The sequence below is a fragment of the Arctopsyche grandis genome, chromosome 13, assembly GCF_051622035.1.
Source record: "Arctopsyche grandis isolate Sample6627 chromosome 13, ASM5162203v2, whole genome shotgun sequence".
Lineage (NCBI taxonomy): Eukaryota > Metazoa > Arthropoda > Insecta > Trichoptera > Hydropsychidae > Arctopsyche > Arctopsyche grandis.
The window spans coordinates 17,775,614-17,796,104 of record NC_135367.1 but is presented as its reverse complement, the minus strand read 5'-3'; the positions used below and the strand labels follow the sequence as shown (position 1 = coordinate 17,796,104).

The following is a 20,491-nucleotide window of genomic DNA, read 5'->3' as shown; positions in this document are numbered from 1 at the left end:
GTCTTTAAGAATATGGTTTTCGTAAAATCGATGATAGTGGATATAACTTTACCATATTCAGTTTTCATATATTATACTTATGCCGTTTAATTGGTAAGATACTTTACAGATACATACCTTGAACACCTTGCCGGACTTTCCTTGATTTCAAACACACATACAGTCAAATATTTTTTATTGTTTATTTTTCAGTGACAATACGTCAATGATTGCACTGAATTTTGTATTTAACTTATACAACGCTTGCCAATAGCATTGAAAAATGTATTAGAAATATTGGAGTCATAAAATCAAATACGCATTTCGTAGAATGCATTTATTTATTGAGTAAATACAACGGTCACTGTCATGACAAATATCAGTAACGTGTTGGGAAATTTATGAGTAGTGAGTGGTCAAGGAATTCCCAGTAACAGATAGTACGATATTTATTCTACTATTGAGTGTGGCTTGCAAACGTCTAAGTACATGCAATTACGTGTCATCATACAATTTAAAAATCAAATTTAAACGAGCTATAATGAACGACGACGATAACAAAATTAAATTGAACGTTGGAAATTAAGTTTATCTGCTGCGTTTAAATGTTTCGAATACAATTCGGATCTGTGCTTTGGAAGCAAGTGAAATTGCTATCGCTAGAATATTTAATGCCTCTTCAAAAGTAACATAATTCATAAATTACAAAGCAGTTTATTGAAAAAATATTTGATATCGTCAGGTTTGTTATTATCACTCTAAGAACTATGATTGTATGGAAAAAACTATGATTGTTTTGTCATTCATATTTTTTTACATACTGAATTATCATTCATTTTAGTTAATGTAAACAAATTTAAAAAGTTTTAAAGCAATGGTGTCATACGAATTAGGCATTGGTTTTTTAAAAGCATTTCAACGATAAGAAAGCAATTTGTTTCAGCTCTAGATACAAATAGTTATTTTAACAATGTCAGTTTTCGTTTAAAATTATTAATTATAGTGGAACATTTGACGTCGTAGCAACAATAACTTTTGTCATCAAGGCTGATGATAAAATTTTATTGTAAACCAGAGGATTCCGGTTATTATGCGTAATTATTGACAATATTGTTAATTATGTATAATTGTCTGTATCATATTGATGGGTGTGCATCAAACAGTTGTTTCAGGAATACAAACCTTTGAATATTTCATGTTGCCTGAAGAAAAATGAAAAAAAAAAAATCATTTGTTACAACTTCATATTGATTCATCATACATACATACATCATACATAATACTCAAAGATTAAGTGAATTTATGTTTTGTAACAGCTAACTTCGTTTTAGGAAGGTTTCACGATGAAACGTACGTCTTTCATATCTATTTTCCTGGCGTTGATTATATGCAGTGACTCACTGAAGACAGTCAGACCGCCTATCCGTTGTCCTAAAGGGCAAAAATTGGCACCCGATGGTACTTGCTCTCATGAAACAGAAGTGAAAGATCTCCCTTTAAGCTGTCCCGAAGGAAAAATATTGGGATCGGATGGTTTATGTTCTATTACGAGGCGAATAATTGATGCTCCCGTTCAGTGCGAAGATGGAGATAAGCCAGACAGTATGGGGATGTGCAGATCAGTATGGAGAAAACTGCCGGGGGAACCTGAAACTACAACACAAGCCAAAATAACGACAACCCAATGTCCACCGAAACATAGAAGAAATCTCAAGGGGAAGTGTGTGAAAAGTGTTGTTTTAACATTCTTAGCCAACGCTAAATCTAAAAACTAATAGTTTCTTCTACTAAAATGGGTTGTCTCAAATATAATATACAACATAATGTATACAATTGTAATTATTGTGCAATTAATTTTTTAAAATGTGAAATAAATAAAACGCAATAAAATGTATTCAAATGATGTAATATGTATATCGAAACAATGAATGAGGTTACATTTAATATATGGATTTAGGCGGGCGATTTCCAAATGGGAATCTCCAAGCTGGAGGAAATATTAATTTGTTTTTAATATCACTTTCGGGATTGTCGATAACGTTTAAAAATTGATTAACATATAATACTGTTTCAACAGCGTCCGGTATATTGTCTCCCTCGTAACAGTATTTGAACAGTATCAAACAAGGCAATTTGTAGCCGGTACATATTTGAAAAAGTTTCTTGGCGAATCCGCCTTGATGGATGACTTTGTCTTGGGATTCGATGTCGTAGTTGATCCAATCGAGTTGATCGAGCCTCTGACGGTTTTGCAAGAACTGGTTGGCCACATAGCGGAATGGCGAACTTTGAACATTGTGATTTTCCGAAGCGATGCTGGTGGTGAGAATGAGAAGTTGCGATGGTTGGTGTTGAACGGCTAACTGGGCCACCATTTGTAAGAAAGCATCGGCTCGGTGGCTGGCCAACGGGGAGCGCAGCAACAAAACGCAGACGGGGCTGTCAGTGGCCGCAAACAACTCGCAAGGCGCGATCAGGCCGATCTGGCCGAAGCTGGCCGATCCGACGAGCGGGGCGACTCCTCCGCCGCAGAAAGTGGCGACGCGCTGCAGACGAAGAGTCGTGGCCACGAGCTCCGACGCCAGCTGCGCCACGCCGCCCACCGACGCGCCCCCCACCACCAGCGTGCGCCCCCGCATCCAATCTCCGCTCCCGCCCTCTATCCACTTCATTTCTACTCACTCAAACTTCGCTTCACTCGAACCAACTGTCACAACAATGACACTTTAAATCGCTTACAAAAAACGCTCACTACTACGACCATGACTAATCTAACTGATTTTACTGAACTCAAATTATTTTTTGCTGTTTAGGTAAGTTGGAATTCTCAGCCTGGCTGGATGATGAGGAATGGATCATTTTATTTATATATTATCTTAGCTATCAAGCTAATTTAAAAAATACATCTTAATTACTTAACTCTAAAATTTATAATTAACTTATATGTACTGTCCCTCGCAGAGGTGTCTCTTCGCACCTCGCAAGAATGCATCCATGGTCTTAGCAGACCTGATGCACTCAGGGAGGGCATTATACATGAGCACGCCCCTGTGAAAAACACTCCCAGCTGTCTTATTTTTTCTTACTCTACTTACAATTAGTTTGTCCTTATTTTATTAATTGAAAAATCATAAACTTATTTCTAGTTTATCTCTATTTCTTATTATATAATCATCAAAGTACTTACGCAATAACTTGCTTAATAATCATGCGCCTCGCTTTTTTAGTTTGACATTTTTGGGAAGGAATACAAACATCATACAATTCATAGGTGCCTTAAAAACGTTCATGAGCAAGATTGAAAACGGAGAGAGAAAGGTAACAATAAAAAATGTTTGAGACACTGACGTCAACTCTTGTTGCTGATGGTTGAGAACGAGATCCAGAATTTTCAAGAAATTAAATTTTGCAGTATTTGGGAGCATTGGAAAATGAGCTCAGCTACTATTCTCCCAAATTCGGCGTTGAAGAATTTGATTTAGTTCGTAATTCATTTAATTTGTCAGTTGAAAAAGTTTCTGATGGTTGTCGAGACAAAATCCTGGAGCAAAAAATATGTTCGATGGGAAATTAATCATAGAATTTTGACCCAGGATGTGCGATTCCTACCCAAAAGTGACAGAAAGAGCTATTCGTATATTACTTTTATGTCAACATATCTCTGTGAGTCAAGTTTTCAATTTTGTTGAAAATACAAACGAAGCAACGAAGTAGACTGGATGGTGAAAATGATCTGCATACTTCGATGATTACTTGTCAAATGTGAATCGCTAACAGGATAATCACTGGCACGAAAATCTTGAAAGATTTTTTAAAAATCTCGCACACATCGCTAAAATCACGGAACATCTGGCACCCAAAAACTCCATCAAACGAAAGCTAACCACGTGAAATATTGTACTAACGAGAACTTGAGTGCCAGATATTCCGTATTTGTAATTTTTGTGGCAACGATTTTCGTTCGCGCGATCGCAATTTGCGCAATAATCCGTTTACCATGTGAAATAGTCCGTTTGGTTCGATGATTATAGGTCACAAAGCTCTCGCCCAAAAGTCACTAAAATCTCTATAACGGAACATCTGGCAGCCGAAAAGTCCATCATACTAACGAGAACTCGAGTGCCAAATATTCCGTATTCGCGATTTTCATGGCAAAAATTGTCTTTTGGGCGAGCGCAATGTGACTAATAATCCAATTAGATACCAACTTTAACGACTATAATGCGTAGTAGAGATGGCTGGAAATGCAATATATGAGAATGTGTTGGAATGAATGACAAAGGCGCGAAACATACTGTGTGTTCTGTCATTTTTGTTGTCATCTGTTTCACTGAATACAATATTATTACTATAATTATAAATAATATATTTAAATTTAAGTCAGTACGAATTTTAGCATTGAGCTGGTTAGATATTTTATTTATATAAATGTACTTAAAGAAATATTAATATTATTATATGTATGTATGTATAGGAATTATGAATTGGGCTTATACGCAACCCATGAAGAAACCTATACGAACAATAGAAGAAGTACTTAATATGATGGCCAAAGTTGAAGATTCTACAACAGGCCCCACGCCTTCTCCCGAAATTGTTGAATTGAAGAACAACGTTGCAGTTTCTTCTGTTCCAATTTTAATACCAAATGATATAGGTGGTGCCACTTATCAAGTTCTATGGGCAAAACCATCAGGACGAAAGAAAAAGATATGGGAAGGAGACGGACAACTTAGAATAAAAGACAACTTGGCTGTATTGTATGGCGAAGATGAAAAGATTATATCTAGCACTTCTGCACCATCCCCGCATTTGCTCTTTTCAGGCTCTGTTTTCATGTAAATACAGTTGTTCATTTCATATGCTATTACAATAGCACTATACAATATTTTTACTGAATATTTTTCAGGTTAGGATCTAAAGAAATTGAAATATTAGAAATGATAAAAGACGTCAAACCTATCGAAGAAAAAAACGCCAATTGCAGACCTATCAATAAGAATAAAAAATTTAAGCCAAATACAGTATACTCGAATTCACCAGCCAACGGCTTCAATAAACCATTCAATGATGAACAGATGGCTCCACTGGTCTTGCCTCCTCCACCCAACGATCATCAGGTTCATTCTGATTGATTTATATTATACTTGTATACGTTTAAAGATTAATAAATAAAATATTCCATACTAACGCATTGTATTTTTTTATAGTGGAAATTTAACACTGATAAGAAACCAATCACCACTGTTAGCGTAGACACATTTTTGACCTTGCGACTTAGACCCCATCAACGGGAAGGAGTCGTTTTTCTATACGAATGCATAATGGGATTTAAACACCCGCATACTGGGGCTATTTTAGCTGATGAAATGGGATTGGGAAAAACTTTACAATGTATTGCTTTAATATGGTAAATAACCGATGTGTGCCAAATAACTTAACAAACCCCACTTTCTGATCATATATCAATTTTCTTATTTGAATATTTTATCATGCAAATCATACCTTAATAAGGCTTGGTTAAATTATTTATGCTTACATATACATATGTCATTTATTTTTTACTTAAATTTCATTTGATGGTGCTGCTAAAAGCATTCTTATATTATATTTAACATTAATTTGACGAACTTTGTTAAAGGACACTTTTGAAACATGGTCCATATGGTATTCCTGTGGTACGACGTGCTTTAATCATCGCTCCGAGTACTCTATGTTCGCTGTGGAATAAAGAATTCTTGAAATGGCTCGGCAGTCAACGCATTCTGCCATATGTTGTTGACAATACAAACAAACCCAACGGATTCGTCAAGAGATGCGACAATGTGATGATTATTTCGTACGAACGCCTAGTGAAGCACACTTCCGACATTGCAAAAATCAATTTTGACCTTATCATATGCGATGAAGCTCATCGACTCAAGAATTCGAATATCAAATCAGCTCAATTGTTGCAAAGTATGACGTGCAGTAAGAGAATACTGTTGACGGGAACTCCCGTGCAGAATGACTTGCAAGAATTCTTCGTTTTGTCAGACATTGCGAATCCTGGTATTTTCGGCACGTATGCAGAGTTCAAGGAGACCTTCGAAGATCCCATTTTACGTTCACAGAAACCGGATTGTTGTGATGAAATGCGATGTACAGGCGAAGAAAAAGCTAAACATTTGAGTTTCGTCACGTCTAGTTTTATACTGCGGCGAACACAGAATATTATGAAAGGAATTTTGCCGTCAAAGACTGAATATGTAGTGTGTTGTCGATTGTTGACGGCACAGCAACAGATATATTCTTCCGTATTAAAAGAATGGTGGAATGCGCGTGAAAGTCTTCAAACAATATCTGCTTTCAGCGCAATAATACTAATGAAGAAAATTTGCAATCATCCTACACTACTGAAGGTGAACACAGACAAAGATGGAGACTTTTCTAATTATAAGTCATTAGATTTATTCAAAACACTACCGTGTAACTTTCGAAAAGAATACTCAAGCAAAATCATAGTATTAGTAGCGTTTTTCAAACAGATTGTTTTAAAGCGGAACGAAAAAGTCGTCGTTATTTCATCGTCTACAAAAGTATTGGATATAATTGCCGCAGAGTGCAAACATCTCGATATTTCTCATTTAAGGTAGTAAATCAGAGCTTTCAATTATTAATTTATATTAGATATTTTTAAATATGCACCTTAATTTATTATTAGACTTGACGGGAACACGCCCGTTCAGCAAAGGCAAGGAATAGTGGATAATTTTAATTCGAATCCAAATGTAAGGAATATGCATTCCAAAGTACCGTGCATTTTTTTGTTGAGTTCTCGAGCTGGTGGCGCTGGATTGTCACTATCGTCTGCATCTCGACTGATCTTGTTCGACTCGGATTGGAATCCCGCTATTGATAACCAAGCAATGGCTCGCATTTGGAGAGACGGACAAAAGAAGCCCGTACATATATATAGATTTTTAACCACTGGTTATTATCGACATTCAACGACATTGAAATTTTGTAATTCAATCGAATGTTTTAAATGTCTATTGGATATTTTAGGAACTATTGAAGAAAAGATATATCAACGGCAAATGTTCAAAACTGGCTTGTCCGATGCAGTTATGGATTCGAATAATATAAAATCGACTTTAAAATTATCTGATAATGAATTGAAAGATTTGTTTAGTCTTTCTTTAGACACTGAAAGCACAACACATGATATGCTCAATTGCTCCTGCAACGGTGATGGCTTCTGTGATGTAAAATCATTCTAATTGTATTCATTTAATGTCTACAACTATGTATGTATGTAGTTTGTTTCATGTTTTTGAATGTTTTTTAAGGACGCGGTGGATTTTGATTGTATTGAAAATGAGGAGAACGAAAATTTCAATTTAAACGATCGTCCAAAAGAAGACAACGTTAAAAGCATAAATCAGTTGAAATTGTGGGGGCATTTGAAAGCTCCATTTGATGAACAATTTTTGGAAGTTTGTATATTTTAAGTTTGAGGTCATATTTAACCCTTTGAATGCTGACAAACGCCGATCAGCGTTTTGCCAACAAGTCCACGAGCCTGAAATACGCCGATAGGCGTTGTATTTTGAATACATAAAAAATAAACAAGAATACTAGCCGCTAAGCCTATCCAGGGAGCATTGAAAAAAAATGTATTGAATATGGGTCGTGTAATCCGTGTCAATGTTTATAAAGACTGGTTTACACCGGAATTTCTGAATTTATAAGCATAGCAGATTTTCTTGATGGAAATCCCTAACTGCTGAGTATTTTATTTTGTGGCTTGGCATTTAGACTGTATTACATATTAACAACAATGAAGAAGATGGAACTAGTTTTGGAAAAATACATTCATTAATAGACTTTTGTTTATTTTATATTGTAGCAAGATATATTAGAGAGTCTAAACCAGAGAAATGTAATATTAATAGAAGTGGCTTTAGGTGTTCTTTTGTTGTCAAATGACATTCTGTCCACGGACAGATCTAAATAATTTTAGCATCAGTCGTATTTGATGCTTGATAAAAACTTCTCTGTTTGTTTATATTACTCGCAAGATGGGCAAGCATTGGTAAAAATTGCACAATACATTCAAAAACACACAATAAACAGCATGGGATACATTTTTAGAAATAAATTGATCCGATTGTATTCCGTGCGATGTAGCGTATTTATAGAGACGTACCACGTAAAATTGAAAACAATTATTTATTCATAAGGGCTCCCCTATTCTTATTACATCTCTCTGGTTTAAACACACCTTTACAAAACTCGAAATACTCGGCGGTAGTTATCTAGGGTTTGTTTGAATTAGCTATAATTTTTATAGCTGCTTTCTATTGGATTTCTAAATAATTTTAGTTGGAAATGTTGATGAAATTTTCAGCGTGGTGGGTTTTCAACAGAAAAGACGTCAGCACTCAAAGGGTTAATGTGTTTAAATTCAAATATGAATATGAAATTTTTTGTTTGTTTGTAGGAATCAGGACTTGGTGAAGTTGCCAACAATTTATCTTTTGTTTTTCGCAAAGTATATAAAAAATTGTAATTATAATTATTAGATGTTGATATATTTAATTAAAGAAAAATATAAAGAGTTTTGAATCAATGGTTGCTTTTTGTCAATAATTCCAAAGATTACATATTACATATTTAATAATAAGCAAAAATATTGTTTAGGTCAACGAAAAATCACACAAGTAATAATATCAATTATGATTAATCATAAAAACAATTCAAATTTTACAATTATTGGTTCGACTATAAATAAAATATATTACACTATATAGTAGTAGATCACAAAGTAATTTTCCTATTGAACAGTATTGTAGTATTATAAATATATCCAAAGAAACGAAAAACATATTTACTCATACTGGAAAAATAGTTCAAAAAAATATACATATGTATATATAAATATTTAAAAATTTTAATCACTCAATATACGAGCACACATTAAATATCATATCACAATGAATGATAATTTTACGACAACAATATAACTAAATGATGAGATTACATATTCAGTATATATGTTACAGTTGAAGTGCATCTTCCAGTTGTAATATATTTTGACTAGTTGGAATATCTTCCATCTAATCTGGGACCAACTACCGTTATAGATGATGTGTATTTTCAGTTGTAATATATTTTGACTAGTTGGAATATATTCCATCTAACCCACGTAAGTTGATTCATGTGGCGTATTACATTCCAACTGGTCAAAATATATTACAACTAAAAATACAGTTCAACTATAAATTGGGACCACATTAGATGGAAAGGTTAGGTTTTCCGTGAAAACGTCATGCAACTAGCAAATTAAGTTGGGAAGTGACATTTTTGTTTTGAGCACATTCTTAGAGTAATCGTAATCTTTATTCGCAATACCTATGAAATATTAGCGCATTATTCAATTCTAAAGTAATTGTAAAAACAAAACTCAACTGTTATATTACAACTGGGGTACATTGTTAAAAGTGTATCAGCGCTTGTAGATATATAATTAACAAGTTGAATTGTATTCGGATATGAATGACCTAAAACCCTAGTTGGAATATATTACAACTGAAAATACACTTCGTCTGTAACATATACATGTGAAGACATCTCGTCCGTATCTCTAAATGATCTAGAACTTAACATAAATTTCGATATACATATTCGAAACGTGGTTAATTTAAAAGTACACATACATAAATTTTGAAAGCATTCTTTCGTATCGGAGAATGACATTACATGTTAATAATGTGGTTGTTGCTCTTGTCTTCTCAATCTCTCCAAGTATAATTCGTATAACAGTTTATTTTCAAAATAGTAACTACTCTGCGCCGGCGATATACCGGGATCGTATGCAGGTTGCGTTATAGATTGACTATGGTGAACTATCGAGCTGGCTCCATTGTTTATGTGGAGATTGTTGATTCGCTTTGACAACGGCATGAAATCGCAATTATCGTCTTCTCGGGAACGTTTCCTGAAATGGCAGACAATTCAATCGTTAGGTTGGATCGATTGATTTTCTAACAAATTTTAGAAGTTATAGCAAAAAATATTTTCGTTTTACTATAAACAAATTATTGATACAAAGAGGAAAAAAATATATAACATGTTAAAATGAAAGAAAGAAGAAACAAAGACAAAACAAGTATACAATTTTTTATTTGAATTTTTTTTTCTAGTAAAAAAAAATTGGGCAATATTGTATGCCAGTAGTAAATTTTGATGAATTTAAAATTTTGTTCCCGAGTCTGAAAAGATGAGGTTATGTGGTTATGAGGTTATACCTAAGCGCTGGGGTGTCAGCATGCCGGAGTAGGTCTACATTTGGATGCGCCGCTGACCCCCCACCCCCTCCCCTTGCCTCTCCTGCCCTCATCCCGACTCCTGATCAGATACTGCCTGGGCAGGATCCCTGACAGGAGTACTCGCCCGAATATACCAGCTATTTACGACCATTAACTTGATTGACTAATTCTTGAACTCCGTTTTATTTTCGAATCTTCGTATTTCATGACACTTAAATAGCGTTGACAAGATAAATTTTATTTTTAATTTATACCAGGAAGGCCTAACAGGTAACCCCATTGCGCCTTCCTGGCCAAAAACATTGATACAAGTATTATTAGAACTACACAAAGTAAATACATATTATTATAATAGAAGTAGAATCATAGATCTAGAATATACTAGATATGGCATTACAACCATTGAAGTATAATGTATAGAATAGTCATTCCTAACAAAAGTATCGCTTAAAAGCGAACCATCGAAGAGAGAGACGGAAAGTCAGAAGAGAGACAAGATAAACTCATCGGCTCAGAACACAATATAATAGACGATCAAAAAAATTTGGAAGCTTAAATTTTAAAGACTAAAAAATAGCAAGAACGGTTGCAAGTAGTAGTTCAGAAACTCGATATAAGTTTAATCGTTATAAATTTATTTAATAGCTAGGTACAACAAGTATAATACATATTATGTAATCTCACCCAAATAAATATGTTTAAAATAATAGCCATATAGAATGCATGATATACTATTCAATTTTTCCCAAATCTTTATAATTTTCTTTTTTACGGAGAGGGGGAGAAAAGAGATTATCGACATTTTAAATTCCACCAGTGAGACCAATTATTGAGCCAGTTTCTTACAATTTTATTAGCTCATTCCTGGATAAATTACTGTTTCTACAAATTCTGTTGTAATACAAAAGTTTTAGGGTAAACGGACTACTAGTCATATGTGAACCAGTCACAGGATAACCGGTCGCTCTAGATCGGTCACACGTGATCACCCGTCACACTAAAACTGGTCACGAGAAAACTGGTCACACCATAAAATCGGTCAAACAGTGTTCTCGTGATTGATTTTAGGGTGTGACCAGTTTTCTCGTGACCAGTTTTAGGGTGTGACCTGACCAGTTTTAGTGTGACGAGTGATCACGTGTGACCGATCTAGAGCGACCGGTTGTCCTGTGACCGGTTCACATTTGACTAGTAATCACCGAACCAAGTTTTAGATATTCCTTACAGAGAATTGTAATATTATATATTATAATTCTCTATATATATTACAATTCTCAATATATATTACGGATACCTGCTGAAGTCGGTACGTGCTGACTAGGTATGAACAGACCTTGGTGCTCGACGTATGTCCGATAAAAACTTCTCTGTTTGTTTATATTACTCTCAAGATGGGCAAGCATCGGTAAAAATTGCACAATGCATTCAAAAACACACAATAAACAACATGGGATACATTTTTATAAGTAAATTGATCCGATTGTATTTCCTGCCTTGTAGCGTATTTATAAAGACGTGCCGCGTAATATTGACAACAATTATTTATTCGTAAGGGCCCTTCTATTATTATTACATTTCTCTGATTCCTAAGATGCGATTGGTTAAACATTGTCTATAACGAAATTTATTTTCACGTTTATATTAAGATTATTGGTGGCATTTAAATAAATAATGCACTAGGTGCAATATAAAGACGGTTTTTTTAATTGAGAAGGGGCAGCTGTACAAAGTTCACTGTATTGTACTTTGCTGTAGAGTGGCGTTCGGTCCTGTCACGTTGACGTTTCTGCTCTCGTTCTGCGCATCCAAGTATTATATCAATTTTCATGTCATTTACATCAATTCTTAAACGTATTTCCAATATTTATTGCACCTGTAGATCAGTAGACCCTATCGTTATTATTTTGTAACATTTATATCAAACATTGTTCCACACCTTCGAGTTAGACTTGCTATATTTTTCATTAGCCACACTTTTATAAAATATTTTATAAATACGCTCTTTGTTATTCGCTGTATTTATATTTTCTTCATGATATGATACAATCCAATCTTATTGTGATATACACATGCGTTGAGTTATGTATATTATTTAAGTAAATATGTAGTTACTTTGATATTCACAGGTACACATAATGATTCATATTCAGTGGTATATTATTTTATGTTTTTCTCTATAATTCGGTATAGGCACCTTATATTTATCCTACATTAACATTTATCAGTACAGTATTATTTACGATACAGGTTAATTCAGCATTTTAAATAAAATTTAGTATTTCATCGTCATCTGCCTGGACAATCTTATATGAATATGCTCTATTTAGTTTTATTTACAGATTTTAAATTACTCAAAATTCTTCATTCAGTTTCATGGTTTGAAATCATTAAAATAGTCTATTGTGTACACAGTTTCATTATTACTAATATTGTTATTAATATGTATATATTATATTTCACAATATTACTTTATAGTGATTTATTTTTTCTAACTCAAGAACATGTTTGATGTATAAATGCATTTGTCATTAAGATATTATGTAATTTAGTTGACATAGCAACAATGTGTGAAATTCTGCATGGTCAAAAGTGATTTCTCAATTTCGTTGAATAATTGGCTAAAGATATTTCTAGAATAATATGGTAAAAAATTTATTTAAAAATAGTAGTATATACGTTATTCTTAGCTAAAACTTCCAATTTTGCAAATATATATAAAGATTATAAAAAAAATACTTATATTAATGGTATATCTTGTCTCATTTCAGATGTTGAAAAAAAGTCGTTAAGCCCACAGAGGAAATGTTAAATTGGATGAAATTATAAAAGCATCAAATCAAAATGTTTTCAACTCTACGTGGTTTTCTTGATCGTCACAAAAAAAAATTCATCTTCACCGGGGCTTTAATTGGTGGTACTGCGCTGGCAATCAGCTATGCCCAACGGAGACTGCGAGAGTGGCAAGAGAAAGAAACTAAATCATTCCTGGATATGTCTAGAAAGAAATGTCACTATGGGAGCATAGAACGAAATTGCAACCAAACAATCTTGAATTTGGTCACCTCGGTCAGCGAATCTATCATGAAAACCCTAGACACGCAAGAAATATTGAATCAACTTAGCTCGAATCCCAGCAACAAAGCAGAGCTTTGGGAAGAATTAAAAGTTCTCACTTTCGCCAGAGCTACGGCGGTGATATACGCATTTACAATATTAGTAGTGACCTCGAGGATACAATTGAGCATAATGGGTGGGTATGGATATAAAGATACGATGGAAGATTCAGACTTGCTTAACAACGATCTACGTCTGAAGTACATGTCGATGTGCAATTATTTCATAGCCGAAGGAATCGAAAAGTTGTGTAAGCAGATCTATTCTACAGTCAAAACTATAATATCTCCAATTCGGCTGAAACAGAAACTCACTTTAAAGGACACAGAACAGTTGTTCTGGTCGATACAAGCATCTCACTGCACCGATAACGACGATCCTCTAAAACACATGGTATCTTATGTGGTCATTGATTACAAAAATGACAAGGACCGTATGCTGAAGGTTATTGTCAACGAAACGATGGATTTGTTGGAAAGCGACGAAGTCACAACATTGTGCATCTCATCAGTTAGTAGGAGCTTCTCATTATTTTTCGATAACATTGCCGAATACTTCACTCCACTCTCTTCTTCGACTAATGGTAAAATAACGAATGGCGATGCAAATGATGCTGAAGCAGCCAACGGCTTTACGGATAAGTCACATTTGAATTCATTCGTCAATATAAACAATGTCGAATTACCTTTCATTAAATTGATACCAATAATCAACGGACTCATGTCGCAGCCAACGGAAAATGGACTATCCGGAGCACAGCTTAGTATTATCGAGCAACTCATATTGAATGACAAACTCAAAGTCTTAGGAGCTAACATATATGAAGTCTTTAGTAATTAACTGTTAGCATTTAAAATATGAATAAACACTCAAATAATCTATTATGTGATATAAGTTGTAATTACAGTTCTTTTATATTATATGTCAATAGTATTTTATTTAAGTTGATTTGGGCTAATTTAAAAAACGCTTGTTTATGCATGTATTGTAAATATACACATGGCTGCTAGATTATTTGTTCATGGTATATTTAGTCTACATTTGGAGTTTTGTACCCGATTAATTATTTATTTATATTTTGCGTAGGTTAAAAATCAGTGCACATTTTGAGTAATATTGAAGTAGCATCTTTCATTCTGATGAGGAAAACATTGACCCTAGGCCTATTAGGACTGGTAAACTTCTCTTATGTTTAGTAAACCACTCCGTACCTATTTGTATTTTGAGCTCTCCATGAGTTTTGACTGAAGGCAGTTGATTTTTATTATCGTATAAAAATAAATTAGAAATAAATAATTATAATAATGTTAGGTATATGAAACACTTTATTTTATTTTTAGTTTTTTTAATTGAGATATATGTAAGTATAATTTGGCTAGAGACGTACCGAGTGGGAGGGGACGACTAGGGGGCCAAAACTTCCACAAAATGTTAACCATATTCTTATTTTAACTAGTCTCCAAATTCCACATTCATATCCCAAGAAAATTATATTTTTGTTAGGAATGCAGATTTTTGGTCAAATAATTTGAAGCCCCTCCCAATAATGATGTCTTGTGTGTTATATGATGTTAGCTAATTAAAAAAAATATTGTTTTTTAGTGGGATCTTAAAAATTATGCTAAGTGGGTAAATTTTTTTTGTAATATTTTTTAATTTATAATTAAATCATAAAATACCTCATCATGATTTTTTTTATTTCGAGTTAGTAATACAATATAGTGCGACTATGCGCATTCTTTCCATTACATATATGTACATACTGTTTGAATTAACATGTGTCATAGACGTGCTAAAACTATTGTGTGCTTTGTGTGTATACATAATACCTTGAACGAAAAATGTGTATTTTATCATGAGCTTAAAATTATTCAACAGGAAAACTATGGAATCCAAACGAAATAGACGGTTTTACAGAAATTATCTGATTATCTGCTGGTTTAATTTATATTATAACAGTGATACATATGTATATGTATGTAAGTATGAATGTAAATTAACTATACTTTAATTTAGGGTATTCACCATACCTTAAGTCCAAAATATATTTCTTTATTAGTAGATTGAAAAATATGTAACACATAATGTTCAAATAAACCCATTAAACAATTAAATCGAACTCTCAAGTATACGGCAGAAATATTATATGTATGCACATACATTTATATTTTTGTATATACATCCATATGTATGTATGTATGTATTTGTATCTAAATATTATTTTTTTGATTTTTAAATGCTTTTTATTATTACTAAATTATGTTCACAATACATCTATTTTAATAGCTACTGATCTACTGATCATTTTCTATTTCACAATTTTAATTTTATTTTATTAGTAATCATAGTATTATATTATTCTAATGTTAATAGCTCAAAAACCTATTTACAATTCTTATAAATGCTCATAATACATCTAATACATTATATTGTAAATAATTATGAATTCATGTGTACTTATTTGTTTTCCATATTTATATTTCCAACTTTTCATGCAATTCCAAAATTAATAAAGAATAATTTATTCGTGTAAACAAGATACAAATATATAATTCACATAATATACAATAAATTGACAAATGAAAATAGTAAAATAAAATAATTTCCAGGATGAAACCTATTTGGTTTTAGAACTTTTCTTTTTTGTTTTAGATAATGTTTTCTTTGTTACTTGATAATATTGTAACATGGGAACACGAGGGAGAGAGCGTCCACAAGTGCATTCGTGGTTGAACAATAGAGACCTCGGATTAGGCTAACGGGACTCGGTAAGTGCCCAGACAAAGGATACGCTGGAGTTCTCACTGACATCTACACACGGTAGGTCAGATTATTATGGAGTGAACAGTGGATACGTGTGGACCTCCTGAATCGTTGAATAAATGCTGTGAAGCGACTTTAGCCTTCCATTTGGATTCTGAACCCACCGCTACGCAACAATATTTAAACCGTTTTCAGATCATTATTTTTATATGAGTATTTATTTTTAATGAAATCGTTTGTCAATATACATATAAATTATTCTCTCCAAAACAATTTGTAATTGATCTTTAATTGGATAGTAAATTTTGTCAACGAGCTGCATAATGGATAGTCATTTCTGTCAACGGTTAATCCTATAGTTCTCCGATATATTGGAGAAACGAAATTTTCCTTATAATTATACACACCTTAACAACGTATATTCATATTGACATCGACATATGTAATTGCACATGCGAAACTACGTACATATATGATGGAAAAACTAGAGGACAAACTTCATCTGTTGTTTTCCTTTATTCTCTGTTGTATTACTTTATACTATATAGATTTGGTTAAAATATTTTGATGAGTCTAACACTTATATCCTATAAGTACATATGTATATCAATCTATGAAATATACAAATAAAATGAAATTTCTTCCGGCACGTTCAATATCGCATCATTTTCCTTGCTTCAATTTTTCTCTTATGGCCTAATTTTCAAATTGATTCAAATACTTTTTTTCTTTTTTTTTCTTAGGAACTGTCCAAAGTAATGGTTGCCTATCCACCAGAACTCCTTCAAAAATTAGTCGGTGTACCAAATTTGGAGGTTTTAAATTAAATATCTTTAAATACAGGTAGATTACTAATACATACATATCTCTGTGGATGCCGGTATGATCTGTATGATTAAAAAATCCTTATCAACCGTCTGTCTACTGTCGAGAGTTTGGTGATTTTATTTGACGTGATTATTATTTCACCTACATATGTACATCGTTACCCATTTCCAATTTCCACTATTTTCACTCCAGAAGGAAACCAGCATGGAAATTAAATAATTGTAGGAATCTAGCACAACTTGTGCTATTACGAATCAAAACCTGTGATTTCATAAATTTCACACCAATTATCGTCGCTCCTGTACAAACATGCATAACTCAAGGGCAACGTCCCCTTCGACCATTCCAGAAGAAAGAGTTCATCGCTTGATCGTAAAACGAACGAAACCCAACAGTGATGTCATCAGACAACCGCGACACATGTCCTGAAAAGTCGTTTACGCGTGGCACATGACCCCATTCTCAAACGAACGACGTAGCTATAAACCACAAGTGTACCGAAGACACGTGCCTCGAAAACAGGTCAACACGTGTCTCTAACACACGTGTCCTGGAAACGAAGACAAAGCATCTGCACACGGCACGCTTCAAGCCAGAACGTATATAAAGCGACGCACCAGCTCCCAACACCAGAGTGAGCCTCTGTAGTTCAACCAGCTCACTTCTCCGAAGCTCAACCTCTTCGTACATACAATAACCATTGTAACAATTGAACACAAATAAACGATCCCCTTACAAACACAACCGGTGTTTTCTTAGACCGGGACACGGTCAACACATCTGTCCCGCGTACTACATAATCTTTTCCAAGAGAACTTCAGTTCACGGAAATAAGTTATAAGTTCGACCTCGCTCGAAATCGATTATGCATTAAAAATATATATTCTGTGGACCACTTTTCAATCCTTCCCCTTTCTGTCATAGCTTAATTTTCCTGTTTATTTTGTCATCAATCTGAGACATTAATCCCTGTACGAAAGAGAAAACTACCCCTAAGTGGGGTAAGGCGGGGTAACTCGCCATTGGTACTGAGGCGTATTTAACCCAACCCACCCCCATGGGGGGAGCATGCGCGCTGCGCCCCCCCGAATCCTCCCCCTTTTCCCCTGCCCCTTCTACCACCTCCTTATAGATTTTCAGAGTGAAGCGGATGCTGACGCCGACGACACTCCCCCGCGCCGCTGTCAAAGTCTCGTTTCAACCCCTTTGGAGTCCACTTGACCCCATACGCTCCACGGTCAAGTTATCTATTCGACAACCATACATGCAAGGAAAAGCCGATTAGTGGCTTCAAGTTCACAACATCTCACCCACTTTGTATAATCTCCGTGAGAACGTGCGGTTCACGATTAAAGAATAATGTCAACACCCCCTCTTTTGATTCTGTCGCGTCGCACCCTGCATTGTTTGTATACGGTATGTATTATATTGTATATGCATGTAATATTCCATTTGAACTCGTCGAATTTTTCTTGTCTGTCCCAAGTGATTTTGCAGGCGTTTTTCAGTTTTTGGTTATTAAACCTATGCAAACTTTATGTAATTGAAAGCTTTAAATATCCGTTTTATAATATTTGTTGGGTAAATGTAACATTGAATGGATACCCTATGCGCTGACATTGAAGTTGTAGGTTTATAATTATACACGTGTATTTCTAAACGAACCATTACTATTTTAATACTTACATTATGTAAGTTACATATACATACATATTTTTATTGTGTGACGATTTTCGGATTATTGGTATATTTTTTTAAAAATCAATGCAGCTAAAAATATCAGTATATAATAGTTACATACGTACCATTGTTTATTTATTCATATCTTTTATTATTATTTATTCAGGTACATATGTATAGGTGTGTGTATAGTATGTACTGAAGGTATTGAATATTTTAAAATTAACTAATATTTAACTAAATATTATTTTTATTATATAATACAAATTTGAGTTTGTTATGATTCGATGTACACATATATGAACATGTAAATATTTATCTTCTCCATGGTAAATGTCTCTTCGTGTACTCGTGTTTCCAATAATATTTGGATGAGAAATGAGATCATGAGTTTATCTCTTTACCTTTCTGAATTTTGCAATGGTTTTTTTTCTTCTAAATATGAAAGAGTGTTAATTAACGACGATGGATGATAGCTTAGCTAATAGAAACCTGTATTTAGCCACGTACAATGTAAGAACGTTATCGAGTGAAGGAAGTGTGCTTGCATTAGAGAATGAACTAGAAAGTATCAAATGGGATTTAGTAGGACTTAGCGAAGTAAGACGAAAACAGGAAAACCAAATAATCCTAAAAAGTGGTAACTGTCTCTACTGGAGAGGGCTACCAAATGGTAGAATAGGAGGAGTAGGGTTTCTTATCAATAAGAGAATAGAAAGAAATATTATAGAAATAAACGACATATCGGAACGTATATGCTATGTAGTATTAAGAATCTCGAGCAGGTACACTTGTCAAATCTTCCAAGTGTACGCCCCCACATCTAGCCACCCAGACGAGGAAATAGAAGACTTCTACGAAAAACTACAGGGCGCATACGATAATAGCCGCCACCACTTTAAAATAATCATGGGCGACTTTAACGCAAAAATAGGACAAAAGGCAAACACAGAAAGAGCAGTTGGCAATTTTGGTACCGGCCAAAGAAACGACAGAGGCGATCGCCTCATAGAATTCGCAGAACACAACAGGCTCTTCATCACTAATTCATTTTTCAGGAAAAACACCAACAATAAGTGGACTTGGGAGAGTCCTAAAGGAGACAGAAACGAGATCGATTTCATCCTAACAAATGCCCTGCACTCCGTTAAAGACGTTAGTGTTTTAAGTAAAGTAGATATAGGCAGCGATCACAGATTAGTCCGTGCCAAGATGGCCATTAATATAAATTGCGAACGTAGGAAATTAATAAAAGGATGCAGTAACTCTCCAGATTTCGCTCAACTAAGGTCTAGGAAAAAGGAATTCGAACTCGAACTTGGAAATCGATACGGGAAATTAAACCCAGAAGCAGACATCGAGGAATTGAACACTGTAATTAGTTCGGTTCTAACCTCAACAGGTAAGAAATTAGGTGGTTTCAGGAAACAGATTAAATTAAGCAAAATTTCAGCGGAAACAAAAAACCTAATTAAGCATAAAAGGAATTTAGATAGGGATAATAATAAGCAAGAATACAATCTAGTAAATAAGGAAATTAAGAAGAGAATAGTCAGGGATGTCAGGGATTTTAACAGCAAGCTAATAGAAAATACCATTAAGAATAACCGTAGCCTGAAAAAGTGCAAACAGGATCTTTTCTTAGGCAAAAACCAAATGATCGCAATCAGATCAGAGAGCGGAGTAATAATTAGGAATAGAGAAGAAATCATAGACAGAGTTTACACGTTCTATGCAAAACTATACGAGAACGACAACGGCCAATTCCCCACTCTGGAATCGACACACGGCCAAAGGGTTCCTGCAGTATTGCC

At 34.1% G+C, this 20,491-nt stretch overlaps 5 protein-coding genes across 10 annotated transcripts; 3 read left to right on the top strand and 2 right to left on the bottom strand.

Moving 5' to 3' along the window:
- Window positions 1-133: 133 nt before the first annotated feature.
- On the top strand, window positions 134-1,980 carry LOC143921750 (uncharacterized). Of its 5 annotated transcripts, none has more exons than XM_077445126.1 (2): window positions 134-721; window positions 1,311-1,980. In XM_077445126.1, exon 2 carries the CDS (start codon window positions 1,323-1,325, stop codon window positions 1,752-1,754), a length of 432 nt encoding a protein of 143 aa, XP_077301252.1. In that variant the 5' UTR covers window positions 134-721; window positions 1,311-1,322; the 3' UTR covers window positions 1,755-1,980. The 5 variants fall into 5 exon arrangements, with proteins under 5 accessions (XP_077301252.1, XP_077301254.1, XP_077301251.1 ...); XM_077445128.1 differs by having other exon boundaries at window positions 156-721; window positions 1,315-1,980; XM_077445125.1 differs by having other exon boundaries at window positions 162-1,073; window positions 1,315-1,979.
- On the bottom strand, window positions 1,872-2,651 carry LOC143921749 (proteasome assembly chaperone 2). The gene has a single exon (XM_077445124.1). It carries the CDS (start codon window positions 2,649-2,651, stop codon window positions 1,920-1,922), a length of 732 nt encoding a protein of 243 aa, XP_077301250.1. The 3' UTR covers window positions 1,872-1,919.
- Window positions 2,652-4,288: 1,637 nt separating this feature from the next.
- LOC143921619 (DNA repair and recombination protein RAD54B-like) lies at window positions 4,289-8,587 on the top strand. The gene is made up of 9 exons (XM_077444972.1): window positions 4,289-4,385; window positions 4,454-4,817; window positions 4,889-5,099; window positions 5,190-5,389; window positions 5,621-6,610; window positions 6,683-6,951; window positions 7,027-7,226; window positions 7,311-7,457; window positions 8,465-8,587. Exons 2-9 carry the CDS (start codon window positions 4,459-4,461, stop codon window positions 8,531-8,533), a joined length of 2,445 nt encoding a protein of 814 aa, XP_077301098.1. The 5' UTR covers window positions 4,289-4,385; window positions 4,454-4,458; the 3' UTR covers window positions 8,534-8,587.
- Window positions 8,533-10,487, bottom strand: LOC143920869 (uncharacterized). 2 transcript variants are annotated; one of them, XR_013261374.1, is made up of 3 exons: window positions 10,272-10,427; window positions 9,233-9,961; window positions 8,537-9,140 (listed from the first exon to the last, which is right to left on the bottom strand). XR_013261374.1 is itself a non-coding variant. In XM_077443864.1 (2 exons), exons 1-2 carry the CDS (start codon window positions 10,361-10,363, stop codon window positions 9,727-9,729), a joined length of 327 nt encoding a protein of 108 aa, XP_077299990.1. In that variant the 5' UTR covers window positions 10,364-10,487; the 3' UTR covers window positions 8,533-9,726. The 2 variants fall into 2 exon arrangements, 1 of the variants encoding a protein (XP_077299990.1); XM_077443864.1 differs by having other exon boundaries at window positions 8,533-9,961; window positions 10,272-10,487.
- Window positions 10,488-12,000: 1,513 nt separating this feature from the next.
- Pex3 (peroxisomal biogenesis factor 3) lies at window positions 12,001-15,937 on the top strand. Its single transcript, XM_077445116.1, has 2 exons — window positions 12,001-12,101; window positions 13,061-15,937. The coding sequence occupies exon 2, from the start codon at window positions 13,134-13,136 to the stop codon at window positions 14,244-14,246; it is 1,113 nt and encodes a 370-aa protein (XP_077301242.1). The 5' UTR covers window positions 12,001-12,101; window positions 13,061-13,133; the 3' UTR covers window positions 14,247-15,937.
- The last annotated feature ends 4,554 nt before the right edge of the window (window positions 15,938-20,491 follow it).

Coding starts and splice junctions, on each gene's coding strand:
- LOC143921619 (XM_077444972.1), top strand. CDS start 4,459: ATGAATTGGGCTTATACGCAACCCATGAAGAAACCTATACGAACAATA. Junction 4,818..4,888: donor TTTTCAGGCTCTGTTTTCAT/GTAAATACAGTT, acceptor AATATTTTTCAG/GTTAGGATCTAAAGAAATTG. Junction 7,458..8,464: donor TTGATGAACAATTTTTGGAA/GTTTGTATATTT, acceptor GTTTGTTTGTAG/GAATCAGGACTTGGTGAAGT.
- LOC143920869 (XM_077443864.1), bottom strand. CDS start 10,363: ATGAGGGCAGGAGAGGCAAGGGGAGGGGGTGGGGGGTCAGCGGCGCAT. Junction 9,962..10,271: donor GCTGACACCCCAGCGCTTAG/GTATAACCTCAT, acceptor CTGCCATTTCAG/GAAACGTTCCCGAGAAGACG.
- LOC143921749 (XM_077445124.1), bottom strand. CDS start 2,651: ATGAAGTGGATAGAGGGCGGGAGCGGAGATTGGATGCGGGGGCGCACG.
- Pex3 (XM_077445116.1), top strand. CDS start 13,134: ATGTTTTCAACTCTACGTGGTTTTCTTGATCGTCACAAAAAAAAATTC.